The sequence below is a fragment of the Myotis daubentonii genome, chromosome 12, assembly GCF_963259705.1.
Source record: "Myotis daubentonii chromosome 12, mMyoDau2.1, whole genome shotgun sequence".
Taxonomy (NCBI): domain Eukaryota; kingdom Metazoa; phylum Chordata; class Mammalia; order Chiroptera; family Vespertilionidae; genus Myotis; species Myotis daubentonii.
Window position 1 is genome coordinate 72,635,384 of NC_081851.1, and position 22,480 is coordinate 72,657,863.

At 60.8% G+C, this 22,480-nt stretch overlaps 1 protein-coding gene across 1 annotated transcript; it reads left to right on the top strand.

The window, feature by feature from the left end:
* Positions 1-5,237: 5,237 nt before the first annotated feature.
* Positions 5,238-20,880, top strand: HS1BP3 (HCLS1 binding protein 3). The gene is made up of 7 exons (XM_059660463.1): positions 5,238-5,371; positions 7,017-7,182; positions 8,470-8,677; positions 8,943-9,147; positions 15,816-15,976; positions 17,164-17,299; positions 18,860-20,880. Exons 1-7 carry the CDS (start codon positions 5,340-5,342, stop codon positions 19,116-19,118), a joined length of 1,167 nt encoding a protein of 388 aa, XP_059516446.1. The 5' UTR covers positions 5,238-5,339; the 3' UTR covers positions 19,119-20,880.
* Positions 20,881-22,480: the final 1,600 nt, after the last annotated feature.

Below are 22,480 nucleotides of genomic sequence, written 5' to 3' on the forward strand. Positions count from 1 at the left end.
GTGTCCCTGCTAGAGTCAACACCACTGGTCGGGCTCATCAAGGCTCAGCATGGGGCTTCCTCTTGGGGGCTGCAGGGGCCTTTGGTGGTGGGGGAGGGGGACAGGCAGGAGGGAGACCTGCACGTTGTGCTCTACCTGCTGCTAAGCGCATTTTGAAGGGAAATTCTTCTGGCCTCTGTGTTGCCCCAGCAGTCACTGGGCAGCTGTTGAGGAGCCCAGAGGCAGGTTCAAGAAGTTTCGAGAAGGCTGGGAGCAAACTGGCACCGGAGTTCTAACTTCATCCTGCATCCCTCTAATGACCACCCCCAACCTCCAGAATCCCAGACTCCTGCTGTCTCAGAGAGAGGAGGTGAGTTTGGCTCCAACAGGGGAAGAGGAGGAAAGCCACAGGGATAGGGAGTGGGGTTGGGGGTGTTTCTTGACTGAGGTGGGGAGGGCTGGTCCCCACATTCTCACCCCAGGTCCTTACCTCGGAGAACACTTTTGCTGCTCATCCCTCCCCTGCAGAAGCTGTTTGCTTTCTCTGAGGATTTGGTCTTTGATTCAGGACACAGAATCCCAGGATCTGGAAGAAACTTTGGGGTTGTCTAGGGCCTAGACAAAATGCACAGTTTGCAGTGGTCGGCAAACTGCGGCTCGCGAGCCACATGCGGCTCTTTGGCCCCTTGAGTGTGGCTCTTCCACAAAATACCAACTTCTGCGCATGGGCCACGAAGTTTCAATCGCACTATACGTGCGCGCCTGCACGTGGTATTTTGCGGAAGAGCCGCACTGAAGGGGCCAGAGAGCCGCATGTGGCTCACGAGCCGCTGTTGGCCGACCATGAGCCTAGGTATACAGCAGGTTATACCATCTAGGTTTGTGTAAGTACACTCTATGACCCTTGCACAAAGACGAAATCACCTAATGATGAATTTGTCAGACCATGTCTCCGTTTCTGAATTGTAACAGGGGTTATAATTGGAACAGCAGAGAACAGGTAGAGGAGGGAAGTGGTAATTTATTAGAATTTTTCAAGAAAATGCCTCTCTGTAAGTCATATTCAAGTTGAGGCAAGAAGATAAGGGCCTAGCCCCGTGGTCGGCAAACTGCGGCTCGAGAGCCACATGCGGCTCTTTGGCCCCTTGAGTGTGGCTCTTCCTAAGCCTTAGGAGGACCCTAATTAGGTTAATAACAATGTACCTACCTATATAGTTTAAGTTTAAAAAATTTGGCTCTCAAAAGAAATTTCAATCATTGTGCTGTTGATATTTGGCTCTGTTGACTAAGGAGTTTGCTGACCACGGGTCTAGGCCAACCTCCATGCCATGCCTGAATTGTAACAAACTGCTACCCAGGCAGTGCTTGCGGGGACAGGGTGCCCCAACCCCAGGCAGCCTTCTAATAGCTCTGAACGTGACCATGTTTTGTCTTAGCAGACCCAGGAGAGCCACAGCATCTCCCAGGCAACTTCGCAGCGGGAATTTACATGCCACCTGGGAACACGAGTCTGGAACATGAGTTCAAGCCCCTTAGGAAGTTAGTCTTGGATTCTGCCGGCTAGTCACCTTGTGGTGACCTTCAGGCACCAGAACTTGGGTCAGCTGCAGGGACAGTCTACTCAGCTTCAAGCCACATCCCAACCCCAGTCCCTCATGTCTGATGCCCTGAGCACAAGGACGTCCCTTAGAGACAGATGCATGCAAGGTTATAAGGAAGCCAGGTCCCCAAGGTGGGCAAGTGATCAGACGCTGTTACTGGGCATCACAGCCTCCTGGGATGGCGGGTCCCCTCTGCGCTCCTGTTCCTTTGTTCTCCAGGCAGCACAGAAGGTCTCACCACAGCTCTGCCCTGGGCACCCTGTAGACAAGGCGTAATGAGGACTCAGCCTCTGCCTTGTCCACTTTTGAGGTGTGCGGGGTCCCTGCAAAAAAGCATTATTTCAGAAGACAGAACAGGTGCTCCCTGGCCATGACTGGTTCATGCTCCTGAGAGTCAAGAGACCCGAATTCGCCCAGCTGGCATGACTCAGTGGCTGAGCGTTGACCTATGAACCAGGAAGTCACGGTTCAATTCCCTGTCAGGGCATTTGGCTGGGTTGCCGTCTCGATCCCCAGTGTGGGGGGTGCAGGAGGCAGCCAATCAATGATTCTCTCTCATTATTGATGTTTCCATCTCTCTGTCCCTCTCCCTTTCTCTCTGACATCAATACAAATAGATATTTTTAAAGAGACCAGAATTCAAATCCTACCTCTAACCTCAAGCTGCAAGTCCCTCAGCCCTTCCTAGCTTTAGATCCTCAAATGCACAGTGAGGCTGACAACCAAATGTCCACCGAGGGTTCACCTGTGAGAGGTGGAGGGCATGTGGGCATGGGGCCGCTGCCAGGCACCCGGCCAGGAGCCTGCCCTCGGTCTGGACCTACCATGGCCCCTGGCCTTTGTGACTCAGAGCTGGAGAGAGGGTTAGGCTGGAGCTCTGCCCTGAGGAAGGTATCGCTGGGAGGGCAGGAGAGGGAAGGTGGTGATGTCACCTGCAGAGGCAGCTGCCTGCTGGCCCTCACTACACCTGGTGGTACTGATCTCCACTCAGCCAAGAGGTGCTGCAAATGTCTCCCCCAGAAAGGCCTGGATGGGCTGCCTGGGCCACAGGTGCGGGAAGATTCCAGCAGTGCTCTGGCTGGACTTCCTGTCTGGTGCTGGAGCTGGGTTTCCTTGGGCTCTGAGGAATTTCCCAGGGCTGCCGTGCTCCAGGTTACCCCCAGCAACAGCTCTGGCATCTACACCCAGTGGGCTGCAGCCAGGCTCCTGGCCACTGGCTTGACCTGCCACTGGCTTGACCTGCCATTGGGCTCTGGGCCTTTGCATGGGGGAGGGGAGGGGACAGAGAAGGGAGCAGGGTGGGTTCTTTCCCAGAAGTTCCACAGGGGACCTCTCTGAGCCCTCTGTTTGGGACAAATGCAGAGGGCTGGCGGACACTGCCATCTGCTGGTCACCGGTAATGTGTGCTACCACGACACCCCAGCTTCTGTTGTGCGTCTCTGGGGCTTTCCATGGAGGGAAGACCGGAAGGGCAGAGGGTCTGCGTGTTGCCCCGGCCAGGTTTACAGACTCAGCTTTTCCATTCCTGAGCCACTTTGGCAGGAGTCAGGGTCTCGGCTTCTCATCCCATGGTGAGGTGAGTCCATATGAGAGGGTCTGTCATACCCTGCATCCTCTACCTCTAAACCCCCTTGCCCTGGTCCAGCTGTGGCCCCAAAGGCAGCCATCAGAGGCATGCCAGGCACAGCGAGTGAGCCCACGGAGGGAAGGAGGCAGAAGGAGCAGGACAGGGACCTGGAGGCAGCAGGTCCACCGACACACTGAGAGCACAGGGCAGGAGGGTCCTCTCACTGAGACGCCCAGAGCCTCCACGGGGCCTGGAGAGAGGCCTAGCTTGGCAGGTATTATTGAATGTGTGAGTGAATGAATGAGTGAGCCATGAGAGAGCCCTGGCTGGTTTGGCTCAGTGGATAGAGCGTCCGCCTGTGGACTAAAGGGTCCCAGGTTTGATTCCAGTCAAGGGCACATGCCTGGGTTGTGGGCTCCATCCCCAGTGGGGGCATGCAAGAGGCAGCCTACCAAGAAAGCCAAGAGAGAGAGAGAGAGAGAGAGAGAGAGAGAGAGAGAGAGAGAGAGAGGAGAGAGAGGAGAGAGAGAAGAGTAGCTTTGTGATGGAGTCCAACTAGGAGAAGAAACAGAGCAGAGTCTTGTCTCCTTAGTTGCTAAACATTAGAACAACACAAACACACTGACTAAATGTCTCTTTGTGCCAGGCCCTGGGCTGAGTATTTTACAGGTGGTTGCAAAGAAGTGGGAAGTTTGTGGATCTGAGTTCCAGGGCGGTGGGGTGGGGAAGGGAGGCTGGTTCTTTGGGGAAATACAGTCAAGCAGAAGCCCTACCTACTCTTCCAGAGTGTGGGGAGCCGCTCTGGGAGGGGGTGTCCTTAGGAAGGGAGGACCCGAGCAGGAGGGTACCCGGAGAGGGGACTGCACACAGAGAGGGCGAGAGTGTGAGCGGCTCTGTGAGAGGGAAGCTGTGGGTGACGGACTCCTTGGCAAAGTGTAGACTCCTCTGAGCACCTTCTCCACTAGACCTTGACCTCCCGCCTTCTCTCCACCCCCACCCCCCCACCCCCCACACACTTTGTCCTGCCTGGGCCACTCTGCAAATATGATGCTGAGTCAACTTTAGAAAGAATCCCCCAGCCTGGATATCTGATCAGCCTGGATCTCGGACCAGGTTCCTCGACATCTGAGTCCTTGGCCTGCCTTCAGCAGATGCCTGCCAGGCTCCTTTAGCAAGACTCCCCCTCCCCCACTGTCCCCTCCAGGAATTTTCCTCCCCTGGTCCTCACCCTGCTCCGTGGCTGTAAATCCCCCCACATGTCCCTGCGGGGTTCAGAGTTGAGCCTCAGCTCTCTCCTATTGCAATAGTCTTGAATAAAGTCTGCCTCACCTTTTTAACACGTGGAAAAATAACTTTTTTTTTTTTTTAGCAGAAGAAAGACAGTTGTTTATTTTCAGTTTTTGTTGGGAACTCCCTGTTAGCCTCTTTCAGAAGAGCCACTGGAAGGCCTCTGGAGTCAGGCTGTTGTTTCTTTAGCTGCCGCCCCCCACCCCTCACGCCCCCCCCCCCTCAACACACACACACACACACACACACACACACACACACACACACGAGTCTAGTTTATCTTGTTTGCTGCGTTATATGTTCCCCCATTTGACCCTCCTAGCGTCTCTCTGAGCATCTCTAGGGCCATGAGCACAGGTGGCATTGTTCCCCCAACACTCTCCCCAAGGCAGGGAGACCAGATAATTTCTCTTTGAACCAGGACATTCTGGGAACTCCTATGAAGTGACACCAGCAAACCAAGGGTCCTTGTGACCTTGATTAAATTTAAGTTTAAATCCCAGCTCTGGAAATCATAGCACGCTCTCTCTCTCATTCATATATATATCTCCTTCAGGGACCTAGGCTTTCCCCTGGATAATCAACAACCCCGAGACAGCAGAGGACAGTAGCCTGGATCTGACTAAGGACTGCAAGGTCCCAGCCTCTGACGAGCTCAAGATAACTTTAAAAAAAATGATTTTAGAGGGAGAGAGAAACACTGATTTGTTGCTCCATTGTTTGTATAAACATTGGGGGTGCAGGGCCGGATTATCAGAAAGGGCCGTAATTGAACGTCGCCTCTGGTCCCGCGCGATGGCCACCAGGGGGCGGGCGAGAGCAGGAGTCGGCCGTGCGCGCGGGGCGGGGCGCGGCGACGCCGGCGCCGGCAGGTCCCGTGACAGCGCCCCGCCCCAGCCGCCGGCATGCAGCGCCCCCCGGTGCTCGTCACTTCCAGGTGAGCCAGGCTCGGGCGCCCCGAGGCCGCGTCCCGCACGTCGTGGAGGCCGGGGACGCGCGAGCCGCGGCCCCGTGCGCCCGGACGGAGCAGCCGGCGGGGACGGCGGCCCCCGGGGGTGACCCGCCGCCGTCCGTCCGGCCTCGCCAGCGCTCTGGCCACTTCTCTGGGCTCGGCCCCTGCACCGCCCTGCAAAGAGTGGGCGGCACCCAGTGTCCCCGTTTTACAGATGGGGAAACTGAAGGCCCCGGAGGGTAGCGCGCTCACCCAAGACGCCCCCCCCCCGTCCCCGCCCCCCCCCCCCCCCCCCGTTCATTTCAGTTTGGCGCAAAAATCTCGTCCTGCATCCCGTGGGTGCTCAGCTGCTCCGCACTGGGGACAGGGGGACCCAGGGAGATGCACGCAGAACCGCAGGGACAGGTGCTGGGAGGGGGAGGAAGTCCAGGTTGCCGTGGGAACGCAGGGCAGGGGTGAACCCAGCTTCTGGGAGGGGGTGAAGGAGGCCAGCCCTGCAGGAAGGGGGGACGTTACCCAGGGAAGGGGTGGGAAGAAGGGGCAGCTGCTCAAGGAGGTAGCTCCGGAGAAGCGCAAGTTACAGCAGCGGAGGGGAGGATGCAGCCTGGGCCACCCCCCACCCCCCTCCCCCGCCAGCACCCCCACCCCCTGGCCCAGGCCTGGAGGACCCCGGGCAGGATGGACCCGGAAAGGCCGCCAGGACAGGCTTTTACTCTGCTGCTGCTCCTTCCTGCCTTTCAACATCTGTAAAGTGACTCACTTCACGTATTTTCACGTACTCCACCCTTGTTCCCCCTCCATGAAACCGTGGGCAAAGACGCCAGTTTTATTGCACAAATGAATGTTATTTTCCCAGCTGTAACTGAACTTCCCTGGGACTCCAGGTCTGGAAAACAGGATCCTTTAGGTAATTCCGGACGGGAGAGCCTGCTTGGTCTCCTCTGCAAAATACAGCGAGGGTGCAGGTCACGGCTTCACTGGCAGGAGAGCTCTCCCCGGTGCCACATAAGTCACCGCCTCGCTGAGCCTCAGTTTCCTTTTCTGTAAGAACAGGGTTTGAGGTTGGCAGGGAGGCTCAGGGCAGCAGCAGGCACCCTTCTCAGCCGCTGGCAGACCCGTGGGGGTGTGGCTTTGATGCTGGGTCCACACAGCGCCCCCTGCGAGGACCCGGGGGCTGGAGGTGAAGGTCAGGTCCTCGGTGCCCTGGCTTCTTGGTGGCAGGCACCAGCAAACCCGAGGGGCCACCTGCAGGGGATGTGCCCAGGAAGGCCCCGCCTCCCCCCACCATCACCAGGAGCACTCACACCTTCCTCCGTCCAGCAGAGCTTCGCCGAGGCCCGCTCTGTGCCTGTGCAGGACGCTCAGCTGTCCCTGATTTTCCAGGAGCCCACTTTCTCTGCTCTCACCTGTTTTCCTGCTGGGAACAGCCTTTGTCCCTGAACGACCCGAAGGCGGGGGCTCCGGCCTGGAAAGCCAGGTTTTCTGAGGGCCTGGCGCTGTGACCACAGAGCCAGGCCAGGGTAGCAGCCTGGCACCCAGGCCCGCTGCGTCACGCCGGGCCCTGCCTGTCTCGCTCAGGAAGCCTGCGCACTTGAGGCTGAGCTTCCTCTGCCTTCTTCCCCTCCGGCAGGCGAGTGCAGAATGTCCACACGGGCCTGGACCTGGCCGTGCCGCAGCACCAGGAGGTGCGGGGCAAGATGATGTCCGGCCACGTGGAGTACCAGATCCTGGTGGTCACCCGGCTGGCTGCCTTCAAGTCGGCCAAGCACAGGCCCGAGGATGTGGTCCAGTTCTTGGTGAGCTGGGGGTTCTGCCAGGGTGTTCCCGAGGGGGCCCGGGGTCCAGGTGGGCAGGCACACCCGCCGCCAGGGCATGGGTAGCATCGGGGAGCGGGCACTTCTGTAGCCAGCCGTCACCTAGGGCCTGAGAGGGCCAGAGCGTGCGGCACTGCATGAGCTGGTAAAGAGACAGATGCAGACGGTGACAGGAGCACACGGCGGCTGGGGGAGTATAGAAGAGGGGAACCTAGCCTACCCTGGGGAGAGGGTCCGGGAAAGGGCTGTGGGCTCCCACACATGGTTACGGGATCTCTGCACCAGGGGCCTGCAGCCCACCAGCTATGCCAGCATTTCAGCGGGTGCTGCAGGTGCAGCCCTGGCCTGGGAGTGGAAGTGAGAATTTTTGCGTCTTCTTACTCGATGCTCCCACAGAGAAGGTGGGGACAGGACGGGAGGTGGGGGGGAGGCCGCTGGTGGGGTGGGGTCGGGTGCAGAGTCGGTGACTCTCCTTTGAGCACCGAGTTGGGTCCTACAGACCACGATGGTGGCAGCTCCCCCTCGTGAGACCAGAGCCTCTTGGGGCGGAGACACGCTGGGAGGAAGCAGGCAGCCAGAGCGAGATCTAGCTGCGGGATGGATTCTGAGGAGAGGCTGAGAGGAGGCCGCCATCAGACCCCGGCTCTGCGGGAAGCTGCGCGCTGCCCCCGGGTGACTCCAACGGGCAGGACGCCTTCCGATGGCCAGCAGGAGCCCTGGCTGCTTCCTCGAGGTACCGGGGTGCAGACGGGTCCTGGCTGATGGCAGAGAAACTGACTTTGCAGCATCTGGCTCTTAGCTGCTGGAAGGCTGCAGCGAACTCCCAGGAGAGTGATCAGAGACCCGTGATGAGAAAAGGGACTCGTGTTGTCGCATGAAGATGACCTGACAGCCAGCCAGACCTGAGGTCATCACACAGGCATTGACGGCTGAGAAGGGAAGCGGTGGCCTGCAAGCTGGGCTCCCCCTATCCACCGTCTCTGCCTGGGCCTGTGACAGTCAGGGCCCGGGTCCGCCATGACTGCCCTTTCCTGGGGCCCTAAGACCTTCATGGCTGAGCCTGGAGTGATCAGGAGGGATAAGGCCTGGAGCCTGAGACAGGCAGCTGGGCGGGGCGTCAGGAAGGAGGCACAGCCAAGGCGCACTTCCTGGGACGGCTGCCCCTGGGTGGACTCTGAACAGCCCGCCCCCCTTAGGGCCTCGGGTTGGGTCAGGGGAGGAGCTCTCTCCTGTCTGCACTCGGGAACCCACGTGCTTCTCTCACTCCAGGTCTCCAAGAAGTACAGCGAGATCGAGGAGTTCTACCAGAAGCTGAGCGGCCGTTACCCAGCGGCCAGCCTGCCCCCGCTCCCCAGGAAGGTCCTGTTCGTCGGGGAGTCCGACATCCGGGAAAGGAGAGCCGTGTTCCACGAGATCCTGCGCTGTGTCTCCCAGAACGCGGAGCTGGCCGCCAGCCCAGAGCTGCTGGAATTCTTAGGTACCGAGGTTCTGTCCCAGGTCCCTGCGGGCTCCCCTGGCCCAGAGCGAGGCCTGGACGGGCCTGGGCCGCAGTGGTCCAGGAGCCCCTGCCTGCACCGGGTTTCCCAGGCTCCCCTGTACCCGCTCCACTCCAGGCTTCGCCAGGGCCGCCAACCCTCAGAGGCTTGGCTGCCCCCGTCCACCCTCGGGTCCTGCCACTAGGGTGTGGGGAGGCACTGGTCCCCTGCAGTCGGGGTCAGACGCCTCTTTCTGCTCCCCCACAGGCACCAGCTCCCCGGGGGTGGCAGACCCCAGCAGCAGAGGTGTCTCTGTCCTGGACACAGGCGGCCAGGCCGGGGACGATGGGGAGGCTTTCGACTTCTTCCAGCAGCAGGAAGGCGCGGAGCGGCCGCCCACCCCCCACCAGGAAGAGGACGCAGGGAAGTCCTCGGAAGAGGAGGAGGCACTGGACCCTCTGGGCATCATGCGGTAGGTCTCCTGATCTGGGGAGCGTCCTCTTCTGGCTGGTTCCAGGCTCTCTGGGGGATGGCTCCTCCCCTGCATCTCCCTGGGCCACCACCCTGGATGGCCTGGTGCACTGGGGGAATGGGCTGGCTGCTCACCCTCACATCACCCGTGTCTTTGGGGCTGAGCTCAGGTGTCACCTGCCCCTCCCTGGTCACAGGTGGCCCCCACCGCTGCTCCTTGGCTCTGCACAGAGGCCTGGCAGAGCGGCCCCCAGCCCCCCAGCAGCTCTGAAGCCCAGAGGCCTGGCTTCTCTGTCCAGCTCAGCCCTGGCAGCCGGTGACTTGGGCAGGTGACTGGAGCGCCCTGGGCTGTCACGGCTGTAGCAGGGCTGTTTCCCTTGGCCCCGCCTCCCCACAGGGTGGGTGTAAGGCTCCCCGTGAATCACATGTGCGGAGGGAATTGGTGATCCGTAAGGTGCCAACGGTGTGTGATTCAAGGGGTTACAGTGAGCCAGGGGCCCTGGCCAGTGGAGTGTGTCCCCTTTATACGTATGTGCACACACATGTACACACAAGCAAGCATGTGCAGGTGCACACACACACACACACACACACACACACACACACACTGGCTGAGAGCAGCAGTGAGAGTGACTGGAGAAATTTGCCATAACATTCCTATCAGCCTTACATGACCCGCACGCCCTCTGGGGCTTTATTTCAGTAAAACAGGACCAGGGCTTTGCTTGAACTCGCGCTCTCCGCTGCTCTGAGTTGCCACACACAGTGCCAAGCTGAGAAAGACTTGGTAGTTTGTGCCAGCCTTTGGCAGAAGGACATGTAGGAAAATGCTCTTTGGGGTTGGCATGGCCACCTGGCTTTCCTCTTGGCATCAGTAGCAGGTTGTCGGGCCATGCGTCCACCGTCCCGGGACCACGTGTGCCCCAGCCCCATCCCTAGCTCCGCACTCCGGGGCCTCGCTTCTGCATCCTAGGCGAGCTTAGCACCAAAAGGGGTCCCCGAGGCTTCAGACCGCCTGCCGGCCTTTCGTCTACTGTGACAACAGTCAGTGCTGACACCTCAGGAATGACAACAGCTAACGTTTTTTGAGAGATGATGAAATGCTGGGAACTGATCAGAATTGACGGGAATAAGTGTTTCCTATCCTATTTCTTCTCTTATTTTTCTAAGATGCACCAATAGCTGTCAGGTCCTCAGTGGGTCTGGTTTGGGGGATGGAGGCCGCTACCAACGTGGCCTCAGTTTGTGTCTGGGGACGCTGAAGCTGGGCGTCCAGGTTCAGCCACAAGCAGCCGAGTAGGGACTCCGGGCCACCTCCCTGCACTGCCCCTCGATTCCACTCTCTCCGCGGTCCCAGAGCTGGGCCGGGCCCTAGCATCATCCCCTTTGCACAGAGGGGGAAATTGAGGACAGAGTTGAGTGGGGACTTGCCCAGGGTCTTTTGTGTGGCAGTAGCACCTTGAAGTCGATGTCCCCTGGCCTCTCCCGGGACACCGAGGTGGCCTGCTGGCTTGCTTGCACGGTGCAGCCACCCTGTCCTTTGGTGGGGCACGTGGTGTTCTTTGCAGGTGACTTACACTTTGCATGAGTATTTCTCCACCCTGTGCCCTCGGTTCCTCGGCAGCTGCAGCCCCGCCTTCCCAGCTGTGCTGCGCCCCGCCCCACGCCCCCACACCCCCACACCCCCAAGCGCGCTTCCGGACCGCTCCCGCCCGGTGTTCGCCGCCGCGGCCACAGGAGGGCGCTGTTGCTCCGCTGCTGGAAGGCTGGGAGCCGCCTGCACAAAGCCGGGAGCAGGGACCGGCCTGGCTTTTCTTTGTCTTTCAGACCTGGTTTGGATCAGGGAAAAGACGAGTTCGCAGCCATTAGAAAGCGCTTCAAGATAGAAAAGGCCCTCACCCGGCCCATCCCGACACTGCGCCCCTGGCTGTGGGGTTTTTGTGCGTCCCTGGCCCAGCGCGACCCACGCGATCCACGCAGCTGCGGGCGTTAGCACGCGTGCCTTTCTGTGCGGTTTTTTCACTTGGTGGCCTCACACGGTCGCTTTCCATGTCGTACGTGGTTTTTGTATTTAACTTCCTATTTCGGAGGCTTCACGGTTCTGAGAAGGATGGAGTTCTGCCGGAACAGCCCTGCCTTGTGCCGGAACGATGCCGCCAGAAACAGGTTCCATTAGGACTTGGAGACATGCGATGAGCATACCGAAATGGAACACGCAGGTGGAAGCCCTTTCGCCGGGAAGGTGTCTGCTTTGGGGTCTTCCTGTTTGATTGCCAAATGGGATCTGTCCCAGCGCCATCCCATACTTCGCTTTGCCTTTTCAGCTCCTAGGCTCGGTTTTGCAGGTGGATCAGCGGCTCCTGCATTCTCTCTGCGCTGGTCCGTAGGTCAGCGCGCCAGCGGGCTGCCAGGCTCCTGTTCGCGCCCTGTTTTCCGTAGGTTTTGCTGTCACAGGCGGAGAGGGATTTTGTTCACGGACAGAGTAGTTTTGCTCTTGAGCTCTCCCCCAGACCCTGCCCCCGCTCCTGCCAGGGCCTTGGCCGTCCGTGCCCCTCCCAGTAGCGAGGGCTCTGCATGGACTTCACACTCTGTCAGGAAAGCCTCTGCCTTTTCGAACCCTGCCTGCAGGGCCCCCTCCGCCTCCCCCAGCTCGGGGACCCCCCCAGGCCCAGGTCCCTGAGGACTCTCGCCTGCCCTAGGGACAGGCTGGTTCCCACCGCACGCCGTCCTAGAGGCCTGGCCTCCCCGCACTCGTGGCATGCGTCTTGGGAATGCAGAGCTGGGCGGTGCTTCTTGCAGACAGCTGGGTGGACGGTGATGGGGAAGGGTCGGGGGACGGGGTGTGGGGGGGGACAGTGGGACCCAGGCTCTCGCCCGTGGGTGCAGCCGGCATCCATGTGCACATGATGGAGTGAGGAAGCAGCTGGGCTGGGAGGGAGTGGCTCACCTCACACCTGCAGCCCTGACCCTTTGCCCAAGTCAGAAACCTGGCATCGTCCTGGGCACGCCTCTCCCGCCCGCTGACCACTCAGCAGCCCAGACTTAACCACTTTGCCTTCTGGTCTTGTCCCCCCTCCCCTCTCCCCCCACCCACACACACAGTGGCTGCTCCCCCCCCCCCCCGGCCCCCGAGCTCCCCAGGCCCTGAGCATTTCTCCAGGGACCATGAGCATAGCTTCCACGGGAACAGGTTCCGGCCATGCCAAGTCACTCCCCCCAGACCCTCTCGGAATGAGGGTCTCGGCTCCTGTGCCTCCCTACCCCCGTAGCCCCCCGGGCTGCTGGTGCGTCTCTGTCACCTCTTCTGGAATCGCTGCCCTACGTGTAATCGTCGGTGTGCTGTGCGTGTCTGGCTGCTCAGCTGGGAGGCCCGGGGGCAGGTTCTCACCCATCTCTGCCGTCATCGCCCGGCACAGGTTCTCGCCTGGGGAAGGTGCCTTGGGAGTCCTGGGTCTGCGCGCAGGGTGACTGCTCCCAGGACGGCCGAGGGCCATGGAGAGACCAGCTGGAGGGACTGAGCAAGGCTTGGAGGAGGCACAGGGAGCCAGGGGCTTGCTAGCCGCGTGTCCGTGTCTCCGAGCGATGCCGGGAGCCCTCTCTTTACTCCCTCCCCTCTCCCTGGGGGAGCAGGAAGAAATCAGCCTGGACGAAGGATGTACTGTCACCTCTCTGTCCATCTCTGTTTATCTGTCTGTCCTTCCTTTCCCCCTTCCTTCTTCTGCCATCCATTCACCTGTCTGTCTGTCCATCCATCCATCCTCTTTTTTTCCTTTAATATTTATCAAGTGTCTGCTCTGGACCAGGCACGCTACTGAGCCCCAGAGACTGAAGGTTGGGGACCCACCGTGACAGGGCCCCGGGCTTTCGGCCAGCCAAGGCCCCTACTTCCTGCTCAGTCAGAGCAGAGCGTGGCCCAGGCGGCAGGGGTGGCATGGGGTGCCCGACTGCAGCCCATGGGCCGGGGTTCACTTCACTGAACCCGATAACGGAAGATGGAAACCTCTGCAGGGAGGAACTCCTGGAGTTCGGTTTGAGAGCAGAACTCCGCAGAGGGGAGTCAGGCCTCGTTTGTGCTCTCGCTCCCGAAGGCGGTGGGAGAAGGGAGATGGCGGGACCTCCTTGTGGCTTCACGGGAGATAATCACATTTCGCTCTTGGTCCCTTTGTTCTCCAGCGGCTCCTTCCTCACGCTGCCTCTCAGGTCTGGCCCGGGCAGCCTTGGCCGCTGCTGCAGGGCCTTTGCTGGGTGGCACGCGAGCTTGTTTCTCCAGGAGCTAGATTCTAGCCAGTGGTTCTCAACCTTCCTAATGCCGCGACCCTTTTATACAGTTCCTCATGTTGTGGTGACCCCCAACCATAAAATTATTTTCGTTGCTACTTCATAACTGTAATTTTGCTATGGTTATGAATCGTAATGTAAATATCTGATATGCAGGATGTGTTTTCAGGGGTCGCAACCCACAGGTTGAGAACCGCTGTTGGCGGTGGGCCGTGGCCCAGCTCTCCCTGGGCCCTCCCTGCTGCGGTTCCCGCTGTCCCGGGAGCAGGGACAGCGGTGGGCAGAGCCCGCAGGCCCCAGGCTGGTCTGGTGGCTGCCACGCCTGCCTGATCATCGATTCCACGGGGACTCACACAACTTCCCGACTCGCCCCGGGGCTCTGGCTCAGGAGGTCTCGGCCGGCAGGGGCCCTCTCAGCTGGCCTGCCCTGAGAGCACGGCCTGTCCTTGGCTCCCACTGCCGAGGGTCATGGACTAACTGCCTGATCCGTGAGGCAAAAGGGGGAAGCACCGCAGTCAGCAGCCACCCTGACCCTCCCAGGTGTGTGCGGGGCGGCGCTGAAGGTTCGGGAAAGCCCTGGCTGTGAGGAGGGGCCTGGGCGGCTCTCGGCTCTCCCGGTAGCCAGGTAGGGCCTGGGGCTGGAGCCAAGGCAGAGACGTGGTCCTGGTGGCCTGTGACCTGAGCCCATCTGGCTTGTGCCCAGAACAGAGAGAGAACAGGGAACTGGGTGCCTGGGCTTCCTGGCACAGCCCACACCCCGTCTCTGCTCCCTCTCTACCTTCAAAATGGGCCGCTGTCTCCCCAAGCAGCAGGATTGAGCCTGTGTCCCACCCTGTCCTGTGTCTCATTCTTGCTCCCGGGGCACTCTGAGGGGCAGGAGGAGAGGACTGACCGTGGCCACCCTCCGTTCTCGTCGGTGTCCCTGCCTGTTGTGTGGCCTTGAGATGACCCCTTGCATCTCTGAGCCACTGTTTCTTCATCTGCCCAGTGAGCCTGACAGAGACCCTCTGTTCAGGGCTTCAGCCCTGAGTGCGGAGGTGCGCTCCGCCCTGTGACCTTCCAACAGGTGCTCCTGGCTTTTGTAGCTCTCCCCATCCCAGCTGGGAGCCTGAAACCCTCCCAGGCCGCAGAATGCAGACCGTGGGAATGGTGGCCTCCAGCACCTCGCCCCCTGCACTGCCTTCCGCCACTGTTAACTGCTGCTGGTTCGTCTTACCGTTGTTTGGGGCAGAGCCAGCCTGCACGGGCAGTTTCGCCATGTAGTGTTGCCAACAGGAGCTCAGACGGTGACCTCTGTCCAGGGGAGCTGCCCTCCGGGCAGGCAGTCGAACCAGAAATCCTGTTTCCAGTAAAAAGCTTATTCTCGTTTTCAGGAACCTTAAAGTGGCTCATTTAGGCATCAGGGGTAGGGATTAGATCATCTTGTTAAACTAAACACAAGTTTCTTTATTTGTGCACCGGCAGCGTAACCTACAGTGATGTGAGCAGAACTATTCGCTCAGTCAGTCCACGAGAATGTGCATGTGCACTATGAACGCAACCACCGCCCCCCCACCCCCCACCCCCCACCCCCACCGGCCAGGAGAGAGCACCCCCACCGCCCAGAGCTCCCTGCTGCCCCCTCCTGGATTCCCGCAGCAGCTTCTGGCCCAGAGCAGGACCCCTTAGGGGTGACAGAGCCTAGTGGGGCTCTAAGTAGCAGAAGGGCTTCCTGAAGAAGGTGGGCATTGCTCAGTGGGATGGAAGTGAATGGTGCTCTCTTGTTGGCATTCTGAGAACAGCACCCTGGTAAGGGACTAGGAGAAATAGTGCCTGTTGTGGGCATTCTGAGAACAGCACCCAATAATGAAGGCGTTGCAATAATGCCCTCTTGTGGACACTCTGAGTACAGCACCCTAGATTGAGGTTACGCCACTCAAGGGCTGGGAGGATGTGAATGGGAAATGGAACATTTATGAGGGCTTCTTGATTCTCTCTCCTGGGGCTGGGTTCTGAGGTTTGTGGCCTCGGGCTTTGTTCCCAAGCGGCGTGGAGTGACTGAGTGTCACCCCAGGGAGCGCTGAGGTCAGCCACCCCCACAGCCTGTGACTATGCAGTTGAGCCTGAGGCCTGAGTGGTCGTTCCTGCTACGGGTCCTCTGGCCACCGGCCATGTAGCCCAGACACCCCCCCTCTCCTCCTGTGCACCCGGACAGTGTTTCCCCGGGCACTGGGCGTGGCCCCTTCTGGTATCAGGGCCTTCCCACCTCCAAAGTCAGGTCCTCGGAAAGGTCCTTCAGGACACAAGTTCAAACCCACCCAGTACCTGTGTGGATCTGACATGGCCCCCTGGGCCGACCGGCGGGGCTGTCCTCAGATGCCCTAACCTTGACTCTTACCTGTGATTCTCTAGCTCCAAGAAGCCAAAAAAATGCCCCAAAGTAGCTGCGAAGCCCAGACCCTCGCCACGGCTCACCCTCTTTGACGAGGAGGTGGACCCCGATGCAGGGCTCTTCAGCCCAAGCAGGAAGCTCTCCGCCGGGGGCTCCGCGGAGGACGCACGCCCCAGGGACCGTAAGTAGAGCCCCGGTGTGTTCCTGTCACTTTGGTGCCCCTGGGTGACCAGACCCGCCTCTGTGAGCGGCTCGGGACCTGCCCCGTGTGAACAGGTTTTGACTTGACACAGACTCGGCTCATTTTCTGCTGGAGAAATCTTGCTCATGCCTCGTTTCTCACAACCTGGAACATTCTGGGCTTGTGTGTGTTTACTCTGCTCATCGCTTGGCAGGGAGGGGACTCTGCTCTGTTGCTGAGAAGTGTGGTTTGGGATTGGTGGACACGGGCACGGTGGACCGTGGATGTGACTGCCCCGGGCCTTCCTTCTGCAGTTCCAGGATTGGAATTGTGACAAGAGGTTCTGTCACCCATGTCGACCCCACTGGAGGGTTCTGGGCAGAGACGGAAAAGGGAAGCTGGGCGTCCTCAGGACTTCTACACCTGCCCCTGGGCCTGACCTTTCCTCACCCTGCCCGGGTCCTCTCCCAGGGCCAGAAATCGATGTCACCCATTTATTCAGCCAACACTTGGTGACCACCCCCCGAAGGCCAGGCTCTGGGCTGGGCCCGAGGACATAATGCTGAGGACGACACACTCCAGCCTCTCAGGGCCTCCCATAGGAGACAGGTCATCTCCCGACAGTCAGAGGAGAGCCTCAGTCTGTGACAGGTCTGAGTGGCGACATCAGGGAAGGCCCCCTGTAGGAGGCTGGATCCCGAAAGGTCAGCGCCATTTTCCCGGCCTGCTGACGAAGGAGGGCTCTTCCAGGTGGAGCGGCTGTGGTCCCTGCCTGAGAGCAGCAGAGACAGGGGGTGCACCCCGGCTCCTAGAAGGCAGGGGCTGTGGGGAGAATGGTGTCAGCTCAACCCTGCATCCCCGCAGGCGGCAGCCCTTAGCCAGTGGTTGGTGCTCAGGACGCACTTGGGAAACTGGGGTGCAGCCATGGGGGCTGAGCCAAGAGGTCCAGCTGGGGCAGGAGGCTCTTTCCTCCAGGAAGTCCACCTGGACTTGAACCGAGTGGTGCTATCAGCTGACTGGGGGTGGGAGTGTGCTGGTCCCGATGAGCACCTGGCCCTTGTACCCTGGCCCCACTCCTCTGGTTCTGTGCTCTGCCCCGTCCCTGGCTGGGCACCCCTCCCCCCCACCCCGGCCACTGAGGATGGGCAGGACTCCCTCTGATCACGCTGCTGCTATGTTCTCTGCAGCCCTGAAGTTGTTTGACGATCCTGACCTCGGTGGGGCCGTCTCCCTGGGTGACCCCTTACTGCTGCCGGCAGCACCTGCGAGTGGAGGGCCCGCGCCTCGCCTGGGCTACGGAGAGGCCGCCGAGGAGCTGTTCAGGTACCCCCGTCCCCGGCGTGCTTCCCAGCTCTGCGAGGGGCCTGGGCCGAGCCACAGACCTGGCCCACCGTGGGAGCGTGTCGCCAGCCTTGGCCTCTGCGGGAGGGTCCTGGCCTGGGAAGGCAGGTGCCGGTGGGTGGCAGCTGGCCCCCGGGGCAGCGATGGGACCCAGTGAGGGCCGGCGGGTCCAGCAGCTCGGCGGGTTCCCGGAAGGTAGCTTGACGCCTGAGTCATTCTCTTTCCCTTCCACACTCATACTTTCATGGTTTATGTAAAGAATAACAGTGTTTTAAGTGCAAGGGCAAGTACAACTGGCATAAAAGGGCCTGGGAGCACATAAAGCCGACCCTTGGCAGCTGCAGCTCACCGAGACAGCGGCCGTGCCAGCAGGGCCCAGCAGTAGGGCTACCGGGGAGAGCGAGGCAAGTCTGCTGAGGAGGAGGATGGGCAGACGGTGTGCGCATGGAGAGCACTGCTCATGGCCTTGACCTCCGCCCCCCCCATTGCTCCGCTGGGGGCCGTTACCGCCGCTTTATAGGAAATGGAGGGGGGAGGTCCGAGTGCACTGGCTCCCAGGTGCCCCTGCCCGTGTCCCGTCCTCCCACACCTTCGAGGACCCGCCAGCGCCTGGACGAGGAGAGGCTGGGCGGCAGCTTCCTGGGGCTCAGAGTGCTCAGCCCCGGGCGTCTCTGCCTCGCATCATCCGGCCCCGGGATGCAGCCGGGCCTGGCGGTTCACGGGACGCTGAGCTGTGTCTCTGCAGGAACCACCGTGAGGTGGAGGCGCTGGCCCGGGAGGCTCTTGGCACCCGTGTTAGCAGCCGCGGGCATTGCAGTCCCCGCCGCCCAAGCCACACCAGAGGGGGGATGCTGCTCGCGTTTGCATCTCCCCGCGCCCCGCATCTGCTCATGCTTCTGTGCCCTCGCCCCTGCGTTCTGGCAGGCGGAGGAGCCGGGGTTGTTGTTATGTGTTTAGGGGAGAAACTGAGGCTCGGGGAAGCGGAGGACGGGGTCAGCTCCCGTGGCAGCAGGGCCCGGTGGGGTATGTCCCACCCAGGGAGCCTCTGCCGCCTGGAACTCAGCTCCTGGCGGAGTTGATTCTGAATCCGCGACGCGGCACTCACAGGCCTGGGGTCTACACCACAGCCTCGGGGGGTGTCCAAAGGTGTTACCTTCAGTGTGGCGTTGGTGGTATAGTGGTGAGCATAGCTGCCTTCCAAAGGTGTTACCTTCAAAGGGGCCCCGTGGCCGGACGGCCAGGGTGGCACCCGGTGAGCAGGCCTCTGAGCACGCGAATGGCTTGAGGGGGGAAACATTTCACCGCGTCCGTGGGACCCATCACCCGGGACACAGAGCCCAGCTGGCAGTGGGGCGCTCGGAAAGGGGGCCCGAGCGGCCACCTGGGTCCGCTCACTTCAGGGGCTGAGCTCTCCTCCGGACCAGGTTCAGCTGGAGGAGGCGGGGAGCGGGGGCCTCACTGTCGTGGGTGGGGTGCGCCCCACCCCCAGTTGGCCCCTGCCCCAGGAGGCTGTGCTCAGGGCGTCTCCCTCTGGTTCCCTAGAGTTGAAGAGGACTTGGACCAGATTCTGAACCTGGGGGCGGAGACCAAACCCCAGCCCCCGCCTAAGCCCAAACCACCTGTGGCAGCTAAGCCAGCGCCACCCAGAAAGCCCGCTGCTCCCCCCAGAGCGGGCCCGTCCGAGGCCGCGGCCAGGCCGCCACCGCTGCCGCCACAGATCCAGGCCATGGACGAGATGGACATCCTGCAGTACATCCGGGACCAGGACGCGCCCGGCCAGGCCGCCCCCAGCCTCTTCTGACCCTCCCTGCCCTGTGCTGGCCCAGGCCGGCAGCCCCTCCCCTGTGCGGAGGTGGGGACGGTGCCTTGCAGGCCTGGACCTCTTAGAAGTGCCGGGGGGTGGGGAGGGTGGAAGCCGGGGTCACAGGACCCCTGTCCTATCTGTGCCTTTTTCTCTGGCCGGTGGGGTCACGGGCCCCTGCGGGGTACAGAGCAGGGATCCCCAGAGGAATTGAGCCCAGTTGCCTCAGCCCCAGCATGTGGAGGGGGAGCTGGTGGGGATCCTGGCTAACGGGAGCCTGGCCCCAGGATGGACTGGGACGGGGAGCCCAGGGCGGCTCATGCAGGGCAGGAGACTGTGTCCCCTTGTGCCCACCGGCTCTGCCTCCTCAGCACAGGATGGAGGGCCAGCCACCCTGGGTGGGGCTGGGGGCAGCATGGCTCCTGGGCCGGTGGCTCCGGGAGGGTCCCCCAGGAGAGGGATGTTGAGGGGTGCCTGGGGAAGCCTGGCTGGCTGGGGCGTCCCTGAGTCGCCTCTGGTTCCCAGGTACTGATCAGGGTGCTTTCCTGTGTCCAGTTTAGAGAGATCAGGCCAGCCCTCCTGGGGTGTGGGTGCCCAGCAAGCCCAGGTCTTCCTCTCTTCCTTTCCCAGGGGAGACCTGGCCAGACAGACCCTGGCCCCCAGGGCCTCTGGCCATAGAGCCGGGGCCAGCCCGCAGCTCTGAGCTGCGATCCCCGCGCCTGCAGGGCTCGGCCGGCCTGGGCCTGGCGTGCGCCTCCTGTGCCGAGTGGGCTTCGGCAGGTGCTGCCCGGCCGCCCTGCCCTCCCGGGGGGAGGAGCCTTGTGCAGGGCAGGGCCAGTGCCTTAGACTCCTCCCGGACCCCTCGCCCCGCACGGCGGCTCAGGAACCCCCCGTGAATGAATGTTTAATGAGCAAAGAATACCTTTTCGTGATCGAGTCTTCACGTTCGGACCCAGTTTTCATGAAACAGGTGTTTTGTGAAATGCAACCACTCTTGTCCCTTGGCTCGTCCGGCCTGGCGGAGGCTTTGGAAGAGGGGGTGAGACCAGGACCCCAGACCTTTCCTGTTTGGGGCCAGCAGACAACCCTGAGGGAGGACCCCTGTCCGAGCCGGGGGCTGGCTGCCATCAGAGCCTCCAGTCCCCTGCCCCTGCACCGGGACCCAGGGCCGTGGGAGCTCTCCGTCTGACCTGTTGTGCGTCGCACTCGCCCATCAGCTGTCCAGTCCTGGACAGGCTGTCCCTACCCTCCACCTGCGCCAGAGGGAGAGGAAATGGGCAGGGCTGGGGGCTGGGAGCTGGATTCCCCCTCCTCTTTGCCTTACCCAGCTCCCAGGGCCCCGTCTCCTGGCCCTGAGCGGCTTTGGGGCAGCCTCAGGCCTGTGTGCCACTCCCGTTCACTGCCAGGCCTTCCCACCCTGCCCAGCCCTGCCCACTCCCTTGCTGAAGGCAGGGGGAATGGCGTGATGGGGGGGGGGAGGGGGGCAGTTCTGCCTGGGCTCCTACCTGCCCAGTTCTCAACTCTGAACCCCATACCAGCGCCCTGCCCCTCCCTGTCTGCCCCCCCCCCACACACACCCCTCCCACTGACCCGTGCGGGGCTGGCCCTCTGGGGGTCACAGACAGAACCTGCCGCTCAGGGGTGAGTTCCTCGGCTGCAACCCGGCCTCCTCGGCGCCCTGGTGCTCGCCCGGCATCTCTGTTGACCTGCGGGTGAGCCAGTGACGCCAGTTCTACAATAAAGCCTGTCGTGACTCCTTCCAGCACTTGTCGGGGTGTTCTTTTCTGCGCCGGGGACGATGGGGGGCAGTGCGGGGTGTCTCTGTGGCAGTGAGCTCAACAAGAGGAGCTGCCCGTGCAGGACCCGGGCCTCCAGTTGCTTGGAGTGAAGGCAGAGGGAGCATCTCGCTGTGTACACTGAGCCCCGGGGGCCCGGGCCCAGTGGGAGTCCGCGGGGCAGTAACTGCTCAGCCAGGACCTGCTGGGCAAGACTCTTCCTTCTCCAGACCTCACCTCCCAGCGTCTCAGAGCAGGGACTAGTCTGGGCGGCCCTGGGACACCAGACAGCCTGTCCACCTGTGCACACCCCTGTCCTGGCCGCCACACTCCTGCCAGAGCCCGGATTCTGAGCTGCTGCGTTATGCCCAGCACCCCGAGGCGAGCCGCCCTTCCGGGAGCCAGGGAGGCCGTGCCAGGTCCACTGGGCTCTGGGTTTGCAGCTGAGCTCCAACTGTGGTTTTGGCTCCTGAGGACGAGGAGGGGACCCGGGGGCAGGAAAATCCACCCAGGTGGGCCCAAAGCCCTCCTCGGGCTCCAGGGGCCTGGGCTACCATGGGCCTCAAGAAACAGCATCCTGGGAGGTGCGTCGTGGTCCCCTGGACCCCCTGGAGGTTCCCACAAGCCCTCCCTGTGCGTTGGAAAGTGCACAGAACTTAGCTGGCTGGGCTCCAGGACGTGCTCTTTTCAAGGGCCAGAGCCAGACTGCTCCCAGGCCCCGCTGGAGGGCAGGGCAGGGTCCTGGTGGGGCCCCCTGTGTCCCAGGACAGTCTCATCCTGCCGCAGGCTTTCGACAGAGAGAGGCCAGGTTTAGCTTTGTCCCTTGGCCACATGCGAGTGGACACGCTCTACAGGACTGCATGCTAGGAGATTTGCACAAGGTGCCTCGTTTCCTCTTACCTACACCCTGGGCATTATATCCATATTCTCTTACCATTTTGTAAATCATCGTCGTAGTTGTGATTATAGTCTCATCTTCCTCTCTCAGGGGTTTTGTCTGGGTTTTTTATTGGTTATATTTGTCAGAAATGTATTCATCTTTCCAGAGACCCCGTTTTTGGTTTTAGAGCTCTAGTTCACTCCCCCCCCCCCCAATGAATTCATTTCTATTTTTATTTTCGTATCCATGTCTCCTTTTTTAAGGTGTTTTGTTTTTTCCCTGTCGAATGACACCAATTATTTATTTATTTTCCTCTCTGTGGTTGATTTTAATCAAAGCATTAAAGGCTCCAGAATTTCCTCTCGCCGTTTTGGCCGCCTCCCGCCGATTTTATCACGCACTGACCTCGTTTTCGTCCATCTTTACGAGGTCTGAATTTGTCGCGTTGACTTCCTGTTTACAGCTGTTTTGCATCCTAGGAGTGTTGGTGTGTTTGTGCTTCTGTTACCCAGGTTTCATCACTGCTATTCTTGTTGTCCTTTGTCATTTCTTTCTAGTCGTAGGGTCTGAGGATGGGAACTGTGACTTCTGCTCCCTGTCACGTAAAAATCTTTCTCCACGGAGATTACAGATGCTTAACTGATCTTTTTACACGCACATTATGGCGGTGGGATATCTGTCATTGTTAAATGGTTACGTTTCTCGGA